Below are 18,288 nucleotides of genomic sequence, written 5' to 3'. Positions count from 1 at the left end.
GCTGAGTGACAGAAAGCAAGGAAGGAATAAAGAGAAGGAAGCGGCTGTGGATAAACCCATGATAATCAGTAGAGATTAATCACTGAATAAAAGAATCGGTGGATGAATGGAGTTAAGGGATTAAGGGCATAAAGATCTAAGGACCCAAAGCTGATGGAATTTCTACCAGGTATCTCCCCTTCTACCAGCACCGTCTCACCTTTGCTACTTTATCCCATTCAAATTAGTTCCAAAGAGAACTGGGCCTTCTCATAACCCACTTCCCCTCCCCAGCAAGGGCACACTGGGAATGTCCATCAGCAGTGAAGACAGGCAGGGGACCCCTTTGCATCAAAACCCTGGGCCACTCCAGGCTAACGAGCATCACGGCCATCCATCCACTGTGTGTCATCTGGATGCTGGAAATAGAGCGTGTGAATTCCCAGCGGCTCACCTTTTCCATTTACTTGTCAGAATCGCAAAATCTTGGGCCCCAAAGAGGGTCTAAAGTTCCCTGAGTCCGAACACCCACTGACACTTGCATGATGATAACAACAATAACAGTAGCAATAATAATAATAACATATTGTCTCTTCCAGTGTGTCTGGCACGATGCAAAACCCTTAACTCAACCCTCTTTACAGTTTTATCATACATTATTATATATTTTATAAAGAGAACATTTATTATATATTATTATCCCTCTTTTACAGAGAACGAAACTGAACATGGGGCCACACAGCGAGTAAATTGTAAAACAATTTAGTATCCAGCGCAGCCTGGGTCCCTGCACTAAAACATTTGAAGAGCTTCTCTCTCTTTTTTTTTTAAATTAATTAATTAATTAATTTTTGGTTGCGTTGGGTCTTCGTTGCTGTGCGTGGGCTCTCTCTAGTTGCGGTGAGCGGGGGCTACTCTGTTGTAGTGTGCAGGCTTCTCACTGCGGTGGCTTCTCTTATTGCGGAGCATGGGCTCTGGGCATGCAGGCTTCAGAAGCTGTGGCACGCAGGCTCAGTAGTCGTGGCGCACGGGTTTAGTTGCTCTGTGGCACGTGGGATCTTCCCGGACCAGGGCTTGAAACTGTGTCCGCTGCCCTGGCAGGCAGATTTTTAACCACTGTGCCACCAGGGAAGTCCCGAACAGCTTCTCTTTTCCTGCTCTCCTGATGTAGCCTGGACCCAGCCTGGAACGGCACGCCTCCAGTGACGGGAAACTCACTCCCTCACAACAAAGTCTGTTCTGCCTTTGGACATGGGTAACTCTAGAAACTTCTTCCTTAAGATGAGCTCTCTCTTTAACTTCTGTTACCTGTTTCCATGAGCACAGCTGTTACCACTTCTTCTAGCTAACACATGGCAAGGAGAGAGCATTTACTCCCAAAGAGTAAATGCTCTGTAACACGCGGACCGGTACATCCGGGCTGTCCCAAAGTCTTGGTGCTGTCTCAAAGCTTTAATAACTTCAAAACTTTTTTGAAAGTTTAATTACTTACATTTCCTTATCCACTTATTTATACGTTTTGAAGAGAAAGGTTAATTTCCATTTTTTATTTTAAACATGACTTTATTAAAGTAACTCTTTAAGACAACCTAATTCTTTTCTTAGTTTTAATTTTTAAATCAATGTTTGGCATCTTTAGCCAAAAGGGACTGAGGCAAAAAATCGAAATTGACAGTGTATTATTCAAAATTCACAAAACCAAATAAATGGACAACCAATATAAATAACGAACCCTTCAAATGATGTTTCTTGCAAGTTTGTCAGATTTATACCTCTGAGAGTATGAAAAAGGCTCGAAATGCATCATGCCTTTTGGGAGATGCTATCTCTAGCCTTCAGCCCCTTCCAGGACTCAGGAGTTGCAGCTGGGTGCCCACCATGTGCCGGTCCTGCTGGGGGGCAGGGATGCAGCAGTGAGCCAGCAGACAAGACACCTGCCCTCACACAGCTTCGAGTCTAAAGGGAGACCTAGACAAGGAGCAAACAAACACGACAATATCCGATCATGATTGCCGGTTGCCGGGGCACAGCAAGTGACTTGAGGGCAGGTCCTACAGCATCACCCCTGGGCGTCTGCAAAGCCCCTCAGAGCAGCCCCAGGCTGGGGCCAAGCCAGGTGGCATTGGCCTTACCTTCCTTCCTCTGAAGGCAGAGCAGATAGACTTATGCATCTGCTAACGAGTGCTCCTTTGAGCAAAGATTCTAAAAGGAGTTTGAAAACCGCACTGTAGACCATTATCAAAGTACCCTGAAATTTCTCTACCAGCGATGAATTGCTTCCACATATTTGGCCAATAAAACTCCTAATAGTCCAGTGAGTTTGTATGTATTTTATCTGAGTTTTTAAATAAATCAGTAAAAATCGCTTGTTGGCACAATGATTAACATGTTTCCAGATCCTTAAGACCTAGACCAGCATGCGTCGGCTCCCTAGCCTGCAGATGAACACTAGTGAACACAACAGTGGCGATGATCGACACTGAGGTGTGCGGACGGACGTAGCACTTCCTGGTGTCCGTACAAGCTCACCTTTTGTAGCAGGAGGAGAGGCAGAGGATTTAGCTCAAACCCCTGGGCTGTGCAGCCCCTAGAGCCCAGGGCTGCAAGCAAGCCATGCAGCAGGCGTGAGGCTCAGGTTCTAAAAGGCAGGAGGGACTCACAGATTCACTGCTGGTCATGAATGCGGTGCTCAGGCTGGCGGAAGGGCAGGGGACAGAAATGCTTGACGTGCAGGCTCTCCTGCCATCACCTCGCCGCAGCCAGCAGAGCATTGTGCAAACGTGAGGATGCCGAGTCCTGGCTCCCTGGGCTTCCCACTCTCCTTCTGCCTCTCACTCTCACTCTCTTGCCTTCCCCATCTTTCTCGCTCTCTCCCCCTCCCCACCCCCCTAGACCATCCAGGGACAGAGTCCCTCCCTAAAAACCCTTGGGTCACCCTGAGCCTGGGTCTTGGCCGCTAATGGGGCAGTTGCCTGCAAAAATTAATACTGTATCTCATTCAATTCATGCATGCCTCATTCCCTCCAGCTTAATGAGATTCAAAGAATGCTGGGGGCCTGGGCCCTGAATGTGAATGAGAGCCCTGCTCCCAGCCCGTGGCCGCCCCTGCCTCCCTCGATGCTGAACAGTCCGGAGATTAATACACAACAGCTCTGATGTTCTGGGCGGCACAAAGGGAGCGAGGGCGGGATGAAGAGGGAGAGAGGCAGAGAGACAGGACCTGCAAAGAGAGAGGGCAAAGGGCACCAGCTGGTGACAAAATGCAAAGTCGTCACTGTTTGGCACGTGGGACGGTCCGGGTGCGCTTTGGCCAGAGTTGAACTCCTCCCTCTTTTCAATGGAGGCAGGCTATTCAGTGCTGGTCATCCGGGCACTGGATGAGTTCAAGACCATCTGAGTTTCCTCCTTGCAGACGAGTGAATACCAGCCTCTCTGCGACATTTCCAGTCCACAAAGTGGACACGACTTGTGAGAAGAAGCTGTGCTCTTCAGTTTACTCTGTAAGCTGTCGGCCACCTTTGTTAAACAGACTTTCTAAATGAACAAAATATAGGTGGGCCAAAAGTGAAATGTGGAGTTTTAGATTTCCTATCCCTAACGAAATGAACCATAAAACTTAGCTTCTGGAAAGTTGAAACCAAAGGCTATGCTTACGCTGTAGGAGCTTTCTCCAGGAGAAAGGATATTAACTAATAATTAGACTTGTTGGCAAAAACGGTGACCTGATTTATGACTAGAGGATGGAAAGTCTGGACCTGTTATCCCTGCTAGGGAGAAACTCAACTAAATTAGGTAATTATATCATGCATTTATTCACCAAATATTTATCAAGCTTAAGATAAATTCCAAGCGCCATGCTGATGCCCAGGGACATAGAAGTACACAGAATAGACACATGCCCTGTACGCAAAGACCTTGCTGTCTGGTGGTAAATGAAACACACAAATCAACAATTGTAAGAGAAGGCTGACAGTGCAGTGCTAACAGAGGAGGCTGCCAGTGCAGTGCTAACAGAGGACCTGCAGAGCTGGACCCACAAAGACTTCAGGGGAAAGGCCTACTGAGATCATAGGTTAGACAGGAGGAGGGTGAACTCTGGGGAACATTGCAGTGCAAGTGCAAGGGAGGGGCCATGAGACGTGGGAGGAGGAAAGAGAACCTTAAGAGAAAAGACAATTTTCTGTCAATTTCATGGGCCCTGTAAGAGCCTGAATCTTCCTGCTTTATATTTTTTTCTGGAAAAATGTTTATCTCAGAATTAACAAAACATGCATGTAAAAGCATTAACTTTATACCCCCAATGTCCCAATTACCTAAACAGCCATTCTCACGTCAGGTTGCACTTCAAAACCACCTTAGACCAATACCTGCTTAGGCCCCGTGCAAATATTCAGAAACTCCAGGGACCGGGGAGAAGCGGCCCAGGAACAGTATTTAGGAAATGCTCTGCAAATGACCCTATAATTGGGAACTGCTTTAAGATATACAAGCCTATTACCTGCAACTAGAAAAGGAAAATCAAGATGCGAAGGCAGCCCTATAACTTTATTCAACAATAAGCAGTTAGTTCTCATCCACATGAACTGTCTGTAGATTTGGGGCCTTTTTTTTTTTTTAATTTATTTTTGGCTGCGTTGGGTCTTCGTTGCTGGGCACAGGCTTTCTCTTGGTGAGTGGGGGCTACTCTCTGTTGCAGTGTGTGGGCTTCTCACTGCAATGGCTTCTCTTGTTGCGGAGCACAGGCTCGGGGCGCGCAGGCTTCAGTAGTTGTGGTGCGTGGGCTTAGTTGCTCCGTGGCATGTGGGATCTTCCCAGACCAGGGCTCGAACCCGTGTCCCCTGCATTGGCAGGCGGATTCTTAACCACTGTGCCACCAGGGAAGTCCCTGTCTGTAGATTTTTGAAAGTGGTGACAGGTACATAGGTAACCAATGTATATCAATCTTCCTTCCTTAAGTTGGTGTGCACACCACATTAGGTGATGCTTGTATAATAATGTCCTTTGACCACCAGGGACAAGTAAGAAGGGTCAGAAGCCAGCCTCCGACTATGTACAGACCAGCCCTTCGTTTCAAAACTCCCGTGGATGGAAAGACTTAGGTCAGCTTCAGCAGCACTCTAGGTCCCTTGCTACGAAATAGCGTATCAAGCAGAGAACAATCTTGGCCCCAAACAGCAATGTTTAGAGGGTAATGATGAAGGAACAAATGCCCTTCCCGTTGGCTGCTGCTGAGTGGACAGGCTTTTTCCAGACAGCCCAAGGGTGATGTGAACCGTGGGTGCCACAGGCCTGGGCTCCTCCTGAGTCCCTGTACACACAGTCACACAATCAGAGAAAAGTTCCCAGCGAGAAGTCACTCCTACAAGGCATCATAGAAGCACACACTTTACAAAGGTGGCCTAGGGGAGAAGGAGGAGGGGTGTATCCTGCACCCCACTGCAAATATATTTTAGAATGACCCCTTCAACATTTCTGTCCCCCTAGCCAAAGCCCCTTCTCAGCTATGATGCAACTGAGAGTTCCTTCCCTGCCCCTCCCCCTTGCACTGTCCTGCCCCTCCCTCTGCCCCTGCCCCCTGACCTCTAGAATTGTTCCCTAAATATCTAAGAGCAATCTCCTCCCCACACTGTCATGCCCAGTAGATTTATTTCTCCTCTGAAACGTGTCCCCCGTCACCCCCCCAGTCCCTGGAAGCCAAGCTTCCCATCAGAAACAGACCACATTAGGAATTCTAGCAACTTTTGCGAGGGGGATAAAATTGTCTTCAAATAGTTGCATAAGGAAAGGAGTGGGTGGGGTCCAAAAGGATGGAGTGGATCGGTCAGTGCACCTGCCTGATCCTCTGATCACACACACAGCGTGAGGCTGGATTCAGGATCGCCCGGCTGAGCCCAGGGCACCAGGAAGGCAGACCTCCAACCACACCCAGGACCCCAGCCCCCTACCCAACCTTGCCTCCTGTGAACCGGGGACCGGCACCCAGAGCTCCCCGGCCCTCACTGTCCACAGGGATCCGGATGCTGGACCAGCCCTTCATGACGGACATTATCGAGGCCTCCTCCATCAGCCACATGCCTCAGCTGATAGACATTTACAGCGCCAGTTGGGGCCCCACCGACAACGGGAAGACGGTGGACGGGCCCCGGGAGCTCACACTCCAGGCGATGGCGGACGGCGTGAACAAGGTAAGGTCGTTCCTGCGCCAGGAAGCCCTGAGCCACACCCGGAGAGGAGGGGTACGGGGTGTGGGTGGGGGAGGGGGAGGGGCGGATCGCTGGTGCCAATTGAGCACAGCGAGGGGCAGGGCTGCGGTGGAGGTGGGGCTGTTACCCTGTGCCTTAGCTCAGGTCCTTCGAGAAATGGACCCCAAATTGGGTTAGAGGTCCAGACTTATTGGAGGGGGCGCCTGTGAAGGACAAAGGCAAGGGGGCGGGGGCCCTCCGGAGGGCGACGCTATCCTGGCCCCTGCGAAGGGAGTGGGGAAGGAGGGTCCCACAGGGAGCTGCACTAGCACCCCACCGTGCAGACGTGGCTGGGAGTGGGGTCTCCGCGCAAACTGGGTGTCTTCAGAGCACAGCAGGGGAGCTGCGTCCAGATGTTCCCGTGGAGGAGTCAGCGCGCGTTTTCGTGGCTGCCCATCCCTGGGGTCAGTCCGGGAATGGACAGAGCCAAGGAGCAGGGACCAAAGCAGCACCTCAAAGGGAGGCAGCCGGGAGCCGCGGGTCCCTGTGCGGGTGAGCGGCCCGTGGGGAGCGGCAGGAGGTGGCCTCTGCGATCCCAGGGCAGAGTCCCCCTGCAAACCACAGCCAGGCCAGAGTCTCCCTGGGTTCAGGTCCCAGGTCCGCTCTTCAGGGGCTGAGTGTCTATCCGCAGTGACCTGACCTCACTGCGCCTCCGTTTTCCTGCCTGTAAAATGGTGATAACGGTGCATTTCTCCTGGGGTCGCTGTGAGGTGTGAGATAGACATGCAAGTGCTGGCCCTGGGAGGCCCCACAAACGGCTGGTGTTTGCCTGGGTCGTTAGGGACTCTTAACCAGCCGCCCCAAAACTTTGAGGCATAATGCACAGTGTTTCACTAGGGCTTGTGGACTCTGTGGTCCAAGAATTCAGATGGGAACGGTGGGGATAGCCTGTCCCTGCTCCACAATTGCTGGGCCTCAGCTGGAAGTCTGGGGACTTGAATCACCAGGCTGGTGTGTGTTTGCAGGCCCCTGCGAGGGGCTGAATTACTGGCCATTGGTGCCACGGCACCGTCTCCTCGGGGCACTCAGTCACTTTGTCTTAGTCTTTTCCCAGGATTGGACTTTCCATCAGGTTGATGCGATGCCCTGTCCCTGCCCTCAGCCCGTCTGAGACAGCCACAAAGATCCCTGGCATTGGAATGGCACAGTGCAGTTTACGGGGGTGGGGGTGTGTGTCACCAATAGGATGGTGGGGGAGGGGCAGGAGGTAGTGCTGCTGCCCCATTTCAATGCCCAGACCCTTAGGAGTTTATAGGGTGAGACTTCTGACATACAGACAGCTATTTCCTTATCGCATTGTTCATGGTGTGGCTGGAGAGAGAAGATTGCACATCCAGGCCCGGAACCAGGTGACAGTGACAGCACATTACCCAGGGGAACACCTGGCAGATGCCCCCCTTCCCCATCAGACACGGATTTTCACTGAGAAGCATTTTTTGACACCTGAGGCCAAAAGAGAGTCAGAGAGTAGGTGACATCTGGCCTCTGTCAGGGTTGACAGTGCAGATGGGCTCAGTGCAGTACATCCCCGGGCGAGTCCTGTCACTCTCCATGAGCTTCTGAACGGCTCCATCACATTTCAAGGCAGGGTACTTCTCTCTTTCCATCTGTAGCGTCCCCTGCTGCAACTAAAAAGGCTCTTTCAAGTATGATTGTTCTGCAAAGCATGCCAAGTACACCAGAACTTAGGAGAATAATTTGTTATGACTTATCTTCAGCTGACAGCACGTAAATATTTTACAAAGTGGAGTATGGTGAAAAATACAGTTTCTCATTTGACTTTCCCCCAAGCTGTAGGAAGGATTCTTTCCTTATTTCAAGGTGAAATTTTTTTGGACAGTGTTATAGAATTGTGTGAGCAATGGGGTATTATACATGAGCAAAAAAGACTTCCTCTCAGTTATTTCAGCTGACTGGTCAGGTCTAAAGGAAAATGTCCCTCTGAAAGGTGATCTCCACCTGAACAAAGGAGTCAGATAATTACCTGTTACACTAAAGAAATTCTTATGCTTGTCTTTGAATTTTAGCATCTTGAAGATAGGTTTTGTTTGACCAACACTGTAATGATAAAAGGGGAGAGGAAGAGGAAACAGAGGATAAGACAACTTTCCAGGGATGTACCATCTGCCACGGACCCCACCACTCCCTATCGGATGACATCTGCTTCTCACATAAATGGGCTCCTTAGGGATTTGAGTTTGCATCTCCTAAATTTTCTCAATAAATACTTAACGGAGACAGCAAGCAGCTGGCATGAAGTAAGAGAAGAAGGAAACCTTTTCCCCGTTTGTTTATTTCAATTTTTTCCTCTTTATAGTCTATGTGTTGAATTTACAGTTAAGACATTCTTCACATTACATATGGGAGTAGATGACAGACAGAGACCCCTGAATTATGATATATCTTGGAACTGACTTAGTTCAGGATCCCGCAGAAGTGGACCCTGAGGTGAGGGTTGAGTTCAGGTAGTTGATTTGGGAGGTAAAGGGAGTGAGTGGGGAGGTATAACAGGGAAGAAAGGGGCTATTAAAGGATTTGTTATCAAGTCAGCTACTACCGTCAACTGGAGCTTAATCCCACGGGGAAACTGGGAAACCATGCAGAACACACACTGAAGTTATCCCAGCCGGCGGCACGGGAGCTGGTGGAAAAGTCAGTGGTTCAGGTTGTTCCCAAGGGGTGTAAATGTCCCAGCACTTTCAGCCGGGAGGGAGGTGTGCAGGGCAGCCTTCAGCCTCTGGGGAGAAATCCCTTACACGAAGAGACGCCTGTGCTGACATCTGGAAACCCCCAGCGCAGAAGAAGCCACAAGCTCGAAGGAATACGGGCGACACCCACTACCATCTACCACAATCTCCAAGTGCAATTTGGGCAAAGCCTAATCTGAACTTGGAGTCATCTCTCTCTGGGTAATAAAGGACCAATATGGCGATGTGTTTGCTGGTCAGAAAAGGATGTAGCCCTTACAGAGAGACTGATGGCGAGCAAAGCCCAGCTGGTATGGGATATGGCATCTTACATCACTCTGACAACCAGAAGAGGAATTCAGAGACCACTAGAGGGTCTTGAGAGTGATGACTGACTCATGAACTTCTTTCCACATCTTAAGGAAATGCACCCAGGGCAGCTCTGGCACGTTTTTGGCTGGCTCTGATGACTACACCCCAACCTCTTATTAATCACACCTCAGGGTTGCTACCAGAGGGAACATCTTAGGAATATTTAAAGACAAGGGAACAGAAAATCCTCTGAGGCACAGGCACGGATGAGACAGAGCATTGATACTTTATTTCCTGGGCGGGGGATGGGAGGTTGCAAAGGGCTCAAACACAGATCCCAGATCTGGAGCTGGAATATATTGTACTAGGGGTCACTTGCAAGACTGGCTCAAAAGCCACCATCCAGGAAGGGGGGCAGGGTGGGGGAGGCTGCCCAAGGAGACAGTGATTAATCAGCACGCGCGAGGAGGAGCCTGGTGCCCTGCTGAAATTTAATCAGAGCAGTGGGCCTGACACAGTGGCACAAGTGCCGGGGCCTCCGGCGGCAACGATGCCTCCTGCCAAGAAGCTCTCAGGACTCCTCCAGGAGCCCTGATTGATGCTCTGAAACCAAACGAAGGTTCCCAACTGCACAGGGGATGCCGCTGCTTGGAATCTGCGGTTCGGCCTCTGAGACGCCTTTCTCAGTTACAGTCCCTCCTTTCACCTCTGAGAAGGAGAAGCGGGAGGAAAAGCTGGCGGGTTTCTGGTGACCCTTCCTAAGCGTTGGCCAGCCCCAGGTGGGGTGGCCAACCGTCCTGGTTGCTCGGGACTTTCCGAGGTTTTGCGCTGGGAGCCCCACTTCCCGGGAACTACCCAATCCCGGGCCAACCGAGGCAGTTGTCACTCACCTTTAAGCCTTCTTGATGGTGGCGACCCATCTGCGCCCAGGGAGAAACCCAACCACCAGGTTAAGGGACTGATGTGGACTTAAGCCTTCAACAGCCCCTGTGACATCAGAAAGGTTCATCACGGCGTGTTTGGATCCTGCTAGAAAGAGACAGGATGGCACAGGAGCCTTACCTCCAAGGTGGATACACGGCAGGACAAGTCAGGGGCAACTGCAGGTGTGGGGAAACACGGGCTCAAGTGAAGGATTTAAGCAGAGGCTACGTAGTGCCACCCTCCATTCGGCTTTCTTGGGTATCTGACACCCCACCCACTCCTGCTGAATTCCGTGGAACCCACGGGGGTGCGAGGCAGACGCTGCAGTCCCCTGGCCCGGGGGCGGCTTCCTGCGCGTCACCAGCCGCCTCTCCCTGCGCCTCTGCCTGAGGACCTGCCGACCCCACGGGAGGCGTTCCCAGTCCCAGGCCACGCAGCCCGGACTGTGGGGCGGCCGACGGCGCGCTGTCCTGGGGACAGGTTCTCAGGGGTCTCCAGAGGCTGGGGGGAGGCTCCTCATCAGCTCACACTTGGTTGGCCCTTCTCCCTCCCCCCACCTCTATCCCCATCTCATGCTCACTTGTGTCTCCTGAGATCGCCCCCCAAGTCCTGGTCTCAGCATCTGTTTTTGAAGGGGCATAAATTGGGACCCACTGCTTCTCCCTGTAGGCGTGACCAGCAGTTCTCTGAGAGTGAGCGCCCGCTCCCAGGAGGGGTCCGCTCATCTGTCACCCTTGTTTAAGGTTCTATGTGACTTCACTGCTACCCCCAACATTCCAAGTACAGAAAAGAAGGGAATAAAGAATGAAAACATAAAACAGCTACACAGAAATATAATGCAGTCACTGATACTGTGCCAGAGAGGGACTTTCTACACGTAAAAGAGGAAATATTTACCCCTCAAAAAAGAGTAATAAGTATTACTCATAAAACCTTCCAAAATTTCTACAACTCTGGTCATTGTTAAATGATCAATGGATACAGGGAGATTCATTATACCATTCGCTCTACTTTTCGTGACGCTTAACGTTTTTCAAATTAAAAGGTTTTTATTCACACTAAAAAAGCAAAAAAAAGCAAAAAGCAATTCAGTAGGTGGTTAAGTTGTCAAGAGTCAGAATATACATTTAGAGAAAAGTGAAAACAGCAACTGTTCTAATATTATACAAATGGCTACTTATGGCTTGGGATAAAATTTTCTGGGACTATACCATATTCCCTGAATATATATATTTCAGGGACTATATTAAAAAGAGAGAGGTTTTTTTAATGCTGTATCTTTTTTTAATGTTATATCTATATAAACTAAATGGAACCAAATGTGATGAACTGTATCAGTCAGGAGAGGCTACATTGTGCTGCAGTAACAAACAGCCCCCAAAGCTCAGGGGCTTGAAAGCACAAAGGTTTATTTCTCAATCAGCTGCTCAGCCATCATGGTCAGTAGAAGGCTCTGCTCACCACGGTCTCCTGGGGATCAGAGCCGACACCTGGAACATTGCTACTCACTGTGCAGAGGGAAAGAAAGAGCTCTGCACAGCTAGCACTGACCGGTAAATGGTTCAGCTGAGGAATGATACCTTGTATCTGTCACTCCCACTCACAACTCACTGATTAACACAGCTTATAAGACCCCACCCAAGCACAAGGGGGCATTATCATGGGCCTAGACAGTGGGCAGCTAGGAATATTTGACAATCAGCACCAATAGCTACTACAATGAGCCCAGAAAAACTGCTGGGTGACCAGTGATCTTGTGAGGACAAACACACAAATGTCAAATGTGTTTGTGAATAGGTTGAATAAAATTGTTCCATGAACTGTGAGTACAGAAAAGCAGTGCTTGTAAATCAATGCATAGTTTAATATGGTATTTAAATATATATTTGTAAAAAATAATAGACATAAGTAATAAAGTGGAAATTTTTCTGCAAGTCAAAATGCAAAATACAAAAGAAAAAAAAGTGGGTAAATATATATATGCAATATAGATGACAAAAACTTGGTTAAGGTCTTTAATATAGAAAGAGCTCTAACAAATCAATAAAAAGGATATCATGAAAGAAAAAATAGGTACAGGACATTATCTTTGGGGGCTTGGTGCTTTACTAAGGTATTCATAAAGCAAGAATACTAATAAGCAGTAAAGGTATAAAAAGATAAGCTCATAGTGGAAAAAATATATAACTCAAAACAATGAGGTACCAATTTTTTCCACCAAGCTGGAAAAACTATTTTTTTAATGATTCTAAATCTTGACCCAGATAGGCTGGATGTGGAGTTCTTGTGCACTGCTGGTGAAGATATAAATTATTAATAAGCCGTATAAAGAGCAATCATATGGCACTATGGATAAAGAATCTTCATTCATTCCTTTTCACCCAAAATTCCCTATTTTAAAAACTCTGCTTGAAGAAATAAACAGGAATACAAAGACATATATAAAATAATGTTCATTTCAGCACTTTAAAACCTAGAAACAGCCTTCCACGTACGTCTAAGAAAAAGAGTAAATAAATTATGGAATGGCTATTTAAGAAGACTAATAAAAACATATAACGTAGAGTAATATTTAATTATGTGAGGAAATGTTAATAATGTAATGGTAAGTGAGAAATACATTGTAAGCAGGGCCACAAAGGTGGATATACTTTATGATCCCAATTTCTTTCTTAAACCTGTTCTTATACTTTGCATTTATATATATAACTGGCAGGAATACACAACATATCACCAGTGATTTTCTGTTCATGGGCGATCACATGGGATTTTTATTTTCTTCTTCATGCTCTAGATTCCAGTTCTTCCACAATGAATATGGTTTTCATTATAAAAATATAATGACTTTTTTAAAGTATGTCAGTGTTGTATTAAGATGTCAAGGTGACTGGAAAATAAAAATGAGTGTAATTGAGTGTTTAGGAAATACAAACTTTATCAGGCTGTCCTCACCAGTGTCTGCAGGCAGATACCACCACTGGGCCAGGGCCTGGGGAGGGGGGTCATTAATCCGGGTCACTAGGCACTGGGGAGGATGAAGGGACCGACCCACTTTAGCCCCAAGTCTCTCAAAGTGGGATCTTAACCTCCTGAGACAGGTGATGTGCTGAGGGTACACAGAGTCACCGCACCAGCCTCAAGCTGGAACTTTACTATAGCCGATGGTAAGCAGTTTGTGCCATTATTTTACATTATAAGCAAAATACAAAATCGGCAAGAACTTTTAAGAAATGTGAGTCTGTGAAAGGCTGCTTTAGAATATGCTTTTAAAATCGGCAAGTTCCAACTCACTGCCCTTTGCCAATAGGTTAGAGCAAAGACTCAGCCTCAGCACTGTTGACACTTGGGCCAGATAATCCTTAGTTGGTAGTTGGTGGGGACAGGAGGCAGAGGGCTGCCCTATGCATTATGAAAGTTTAGTAGCATCCCTGGCCTCCACCCACTGGATGCTAATAGTACATACACCACACACATCTACCCAATAGATGCTGGCTGTGACCGCCAAAAATGTCTCCAACGGTGCCAAATGCCCCCTGGGGCACAAAATCACCTCCGGTTGACAACATCGGTGGTTAAATACCGCCAATAGTGCCTTGGTGAAAAATTCTCTTTTTGTGAAAACTTTTGAGAGACATTAATCCCACTATACTCCAGAAGACTAGTACAAAGACAGAATTCAAAGTGGAATTGCACCACATATAAATACACTTGACAAAAAAAAAAAAAAAAAAAAAAAAAAGCAGGAGTGGCAGGAGAGGCAGAGAAGGCAATTCCATTGTCAACCAGAATAACATGGAGGGCAAGTGTGCCCACCAGTCTCCACTGAGCATGCGTTACAGAGTAAGGGCGGGAGACCCCCAGCAGGAAGCCCACCCCTGCGCAGTGCAGGCTCTGGGCCATCTACCCCCTCATCTCTGGGTGACCCTTCCACACCCCGTTTGGGGTTTTGCTCTTCTTTACCACTTGCTCCCTGGATAAAATTCCCTCTGTTGAACTGCCCAGCATGGCAGTATCTCGATCAATGCAGTGTATCTGTCGGGATCAAGTTAAATTTGTAAGTTAACTTGGGGAAAACTGACATCTCTGTGATGCTGCCTTTCTATCCAAGAACATGACAGTGTTGGTGTGTCTTTCCACCTGTGTCCCTCCACAGAATTTCAAAGTCCTATTTTTTTTTTTAGTTTGTTGAATTTCTGCCTAAGTATTTTATCCTTCGTGTGGCTGGTGTGAACTGTGCTCCTGCACAGGATTGCTGTGAGGATGCAGTGAGTTACTGTGTAAAGTGCTCAGAGCGGTCCCTGGCGCACAGTAAGTGCTGCAGAAGTGCTTGCTGTGATTATCATCTGTCATACCCGCCAGTGGATGATTGCTTGAATGCGGGTCGCAGTTGTTCTATCTTGGTTTCAGCCCAGCTGCTGTTCAGGTGAAGCTGGGGGGCAGAAGTGGATCTTGGGGTGTCATTTCAACAGGAAAGTGTGGCATGCTGATAACAGGCCCATGCCACAGCTGGCTCTCAGCCTCTTATAGATGCCCCTCCCCACTCACCTGCCCTCAGAACCAGGGTCTGCTCCTCAGTGGCCCATCTTCCCCAGAAGCCAGGGACTATTTGGTGCTGATACCCAATCATTAGAAGCAAGAATATAATTATTACTGCCTCATGTAAACACACACACACACACACACACACACACACACACACACACCCCTTAGGAAAATGATGTTTAATATTCCTAGCAATCAAAGTATTCTTGTTGGCAAGTCTTACATCCAAAACAAAACTAATGTTTGCTGCTCACTCTTCAGAAACACGCTGATGGTTATTCTCTGTGTATCAGTGAGCAAAGCCGCATAACAACTTCCCCAAAGCTCAGTAGTTTAAAATAACAACCATTTAAGTCTGATCATGGGTCTACAGGTCTGCCGACCTGGGCCATCCTTGGCTAATCTCAGGTGGCCTCACTCATGCATCTGTGGTCAGCTGCGGGGTGAGCTACAGACTTTCTGGTCTGAGGTAGCCTCCCCTGTCTGGCAGCTGTTGGCTGTGACAGTGAAACTGACTGGACTGTTGGTCATCAACCAGCCGGCTAACTCAGGTTGGTTCCCATGGTGCTCTGAGGGAGAGCGGAAGTGGGTAGATCTCCTTGAAACCAATGCTTGGAACCGACACAGCACCACTTCCCACCACATCCTGTTTGCCGAAGCAAGAGAGGAGGCCAGCCCTGATTCAAGCAGTGGGAAACGGACCTCTCCTCTTGATGGGCAGCACTGCAAATCATACAGTAAAGGGGGCATGAATACAGAGAAAGCCGGACAAGTCAGAGTCACGATCCTTCTCCCTACACCAAACTGAGAACGCTTTTAGCACTGGTTTCCTTTTAGCGGAGGTTGCTTGTCTCACTAGCAGCCCACCTGTGGGCTGGTTCAGAGGAAGTTTCCTCAGGTGGCAGCCTCACCCATTTACCCTGATTCATGTCTGTTTCACTTTCCGGGGTGCCATTTCCCGACATTGAGCCCAAATCTGAGTCTGCTTGAGAGGGTGATGCCCTGCACCAGCTGTAAGGATGATACGTTTGTTTCCCTCTGTGTCCTGGTTTCTGAGAGCAGTTGCTCGTTTGGATAGAGTTTTCCAGGACACATATATCAAGGTGCTGAAGACAGTTCTCAGCTAGTGGCTGAATCAACCTTTGTTGATGTATTGACTCAGTCAGTCATAGGCTAATTAACTCCAAGTCCTGTTAGAAGCAATCAGAATGTCACTTCTCATTGTCAGGAGGCAGAGAGACTTTGGCGGTGACCCAATCATCCTCTCTCCTCTGGCGTCGCCGCCCTTAAACCACTGAGTTAGGACCGAGGACTGCTGGTGGCCGCGCAGGGACAGACTTTCTCTGCCATGATTTCTACTTTTGTCCTCGCCCTAGAGGGTTACCCAGAGTCCTGGCCAGGCTGGACACCTACTGCTCACCTGCCACACGGCATCCCTGCCCTCATCACCGCCCACCCAGCCTGCGGGTCAAAGCAGGGTAGCCCGGCCCTCCTGCCCCTGGGGTCAGAAGATAGGAAGCCGGAAGGAATGGCCACTCCAGGTTGTGGAGGCAGAGAGAATTCTCCTAGAAGACAGAGAACAGGAAAAGAAAAACAGAAGCACTAAGAAAGTGGTTTAAACAGAAAAGCAATGCAAACTGTAGGTACCTACAACTAAGCTTGCTGGTTATAACTAATTAGCATATGGCAGTAATCACTGTGCATATCATTATGTTTAAAATTATTTTTGCTGTATGTTTTACTTGATCATATTAGACTTTCTTCTTATATTTATATATTTGGTGTTCCCTTACACAGGCACAATATATAATATTTTGCTTAAAAGAATTCTAGTATGATCCAACTGAGTAAAAAAAAAGTGTATTTTATATATATATATATATATATATATATATATATATACACACACACACACACACGCACACACACACCCCAACATATATATAATCTGTAAGTAAAATGTGTATTTTATACTTACAACATCTACATATATATGTAAACTTATATAAAATCTATATAATATATAAAATAGAAGCTATAAATATCTTTTATATCTTATTTGGCTAAGTATTGATATAAATATACAAGTACATTTGCATTTTTGCTGAAAAATGCCTGAAAGAATATATAAGAATTACATGCAGGGGTATTTTTTTTTCATTTTCCTTTCCATATACTTTGACTTTTTACCATGAGAATGTACTATGTTTAAAAGCAGTTCATTTGTCAGTTTTAAGGAGATTCTTCCAGTTTTTCTCACGTTGTTATCCCCAGCTTAAATTGTAAATTCGGATGACTTTTCTATTGAATCCTTCCTGAAAAGAAAAATTCTCACGGTGCCCGGCCAGAAGGATAGTGGTTTTCAAGGGCAGATAGAAAGGAAGCCAGTCCTTGCTCTCAGCTGCTGAAGAAGCCCAGGTCCCCACCCGGACCCCGACCCCAGCCCCGGCGGGACCCCCTTGCAGCCCACGCATCTCTCCCTGTCGCCCCCCACCCCAGGGCCGAGGGGGCAAAGGCAGCATCTACGTGTGGGCCTCAGGGGACGGCGGCAGCTACGACGACTGCAACTGCGACGGCTACGCCTCGAGCATGTGGACCATCTCCATCAACTCGGCCATCAACGACGGCAGGACCGCCCTGTACGATGAGAGCTGCTCCTCCACCCTGGCCTCCACCTTCAGCAACGGGCGCAAGCGCAACCCCGAGGCCGGAGTGGTGAGTGCGAGGCCGGGTGGGTGGACACTCCTGACGTCATGCGCAGACACAGTGACGTCATGGGAAGAGGAGCTCCCCACCCCCCTTCCCTCAAAGAGTCAGGGCCTGTCCCCGGGGGAGATCTACCCTCTTCCAGGCTGATGATGCCTTGTTATCAAGGTAGAGACCCACGATAAACAAGAACGTGATGACCTCCTTCCCGCTCATGTACCATCGATTTTCTTGTTCATTGTTTTGGCTTACAAATAATGATGAACTCTGGTTTGCCCCCAGCACGTCACTTATAAGGATAACTAATATTAAGAACTGGGGCATCACACCCGCACCCATCTGAGCCAAGAGCTCGTCCATTTATTACAGTAATTTAAAAATAGCAGCCATGGACGGACTTTTCTGGGTCCATAGAACCCCCCAAAGTGGGCACATGTGTGTTTTCTCAAAGGAAGAGTAGTGTGTTCCAACGTATTTTAAAATGGGTCCATGATTGAGAAAACAAAAAGGTTAAGAATCACAAACTTATTTACTGCACTTTGAGCAACTCTTCCTTCCTGGGCACCGAGGTTTAGTAGTGAATTTTCCAAGGCCCCTAGAAATGTATGTCTGTAAAGCATAACGAGCATTTTGGGATCTCTTCCTCTCTCCGGGTATTTCACTCGCATAGGGGCCTTTCCTCAGTCTTCCAAGCCTGGAATTTAGTGGTTGGTTCAGGAGTCCTGCTGAGATACATCCTGCCCGGCCACTGCCTCCTCTGGGGTTGGGAGGAACACAGTCACCAATACCAGCTAGTCCTGCAGTCCCAGGTGCCTGCCTGGGCTCCACCTGGCCAGCTGGCCAGGCTCTCACGTGACCCAGGAGAAGCCCTTTACCTACAGGAGACGCAGACCTTA

At 48.1% G+C, this 18,288-nt stretch overlaps 1 protein-coding gene across 2 annotated transcripts in view; it reads left to right on the top strand.

The window, feature by feature from the left end:
• The window catches only part of PCSK2 (proprotein convertase subtilisin/kexin type 2), a gene marked incomplete at its 3' end in the record, with an annotated part of 213,934 nt that overhangs the window by 179,376 nt on the left and 16,270 nt on the right, over positions 1–18,288 (top strand). For both annotated transcript variants that reach the window (XM_079946190.1, XM_079946189.1), the window contains 2 exons: positions 5,989–6,164; positions 17,186–17,401. In XM_079946190.1, the coding sequence (XP_079802316.1) occupies positions 5,989–6,164; positions 17,186–17,401 (392 nt within the window). The remainder of the gene's footprint in view (positions 1–5,988; positions 6,165–17,185; positions 17,402–18,288) is intronic.

The sequence above is a fragment of the Stenella coeruleoalba genome (assembly GCF_951394435.1).
Source record: "Stenella coeruleoalba genome assembly, chromosome: 15".
In the NCBI taxonomy this organism is placed as follows: Eukaryota; Metazoa; Chordata; class Mammalia; order Artiodactyla; family Delphinidae; genus Stenella; species Stenella coeruleoalba.
The sequence above is the reverse complement of the archived record's forward strand: the minus strand, read 5'-3'. Positions and strand labels throughout refer to the sequence as shown.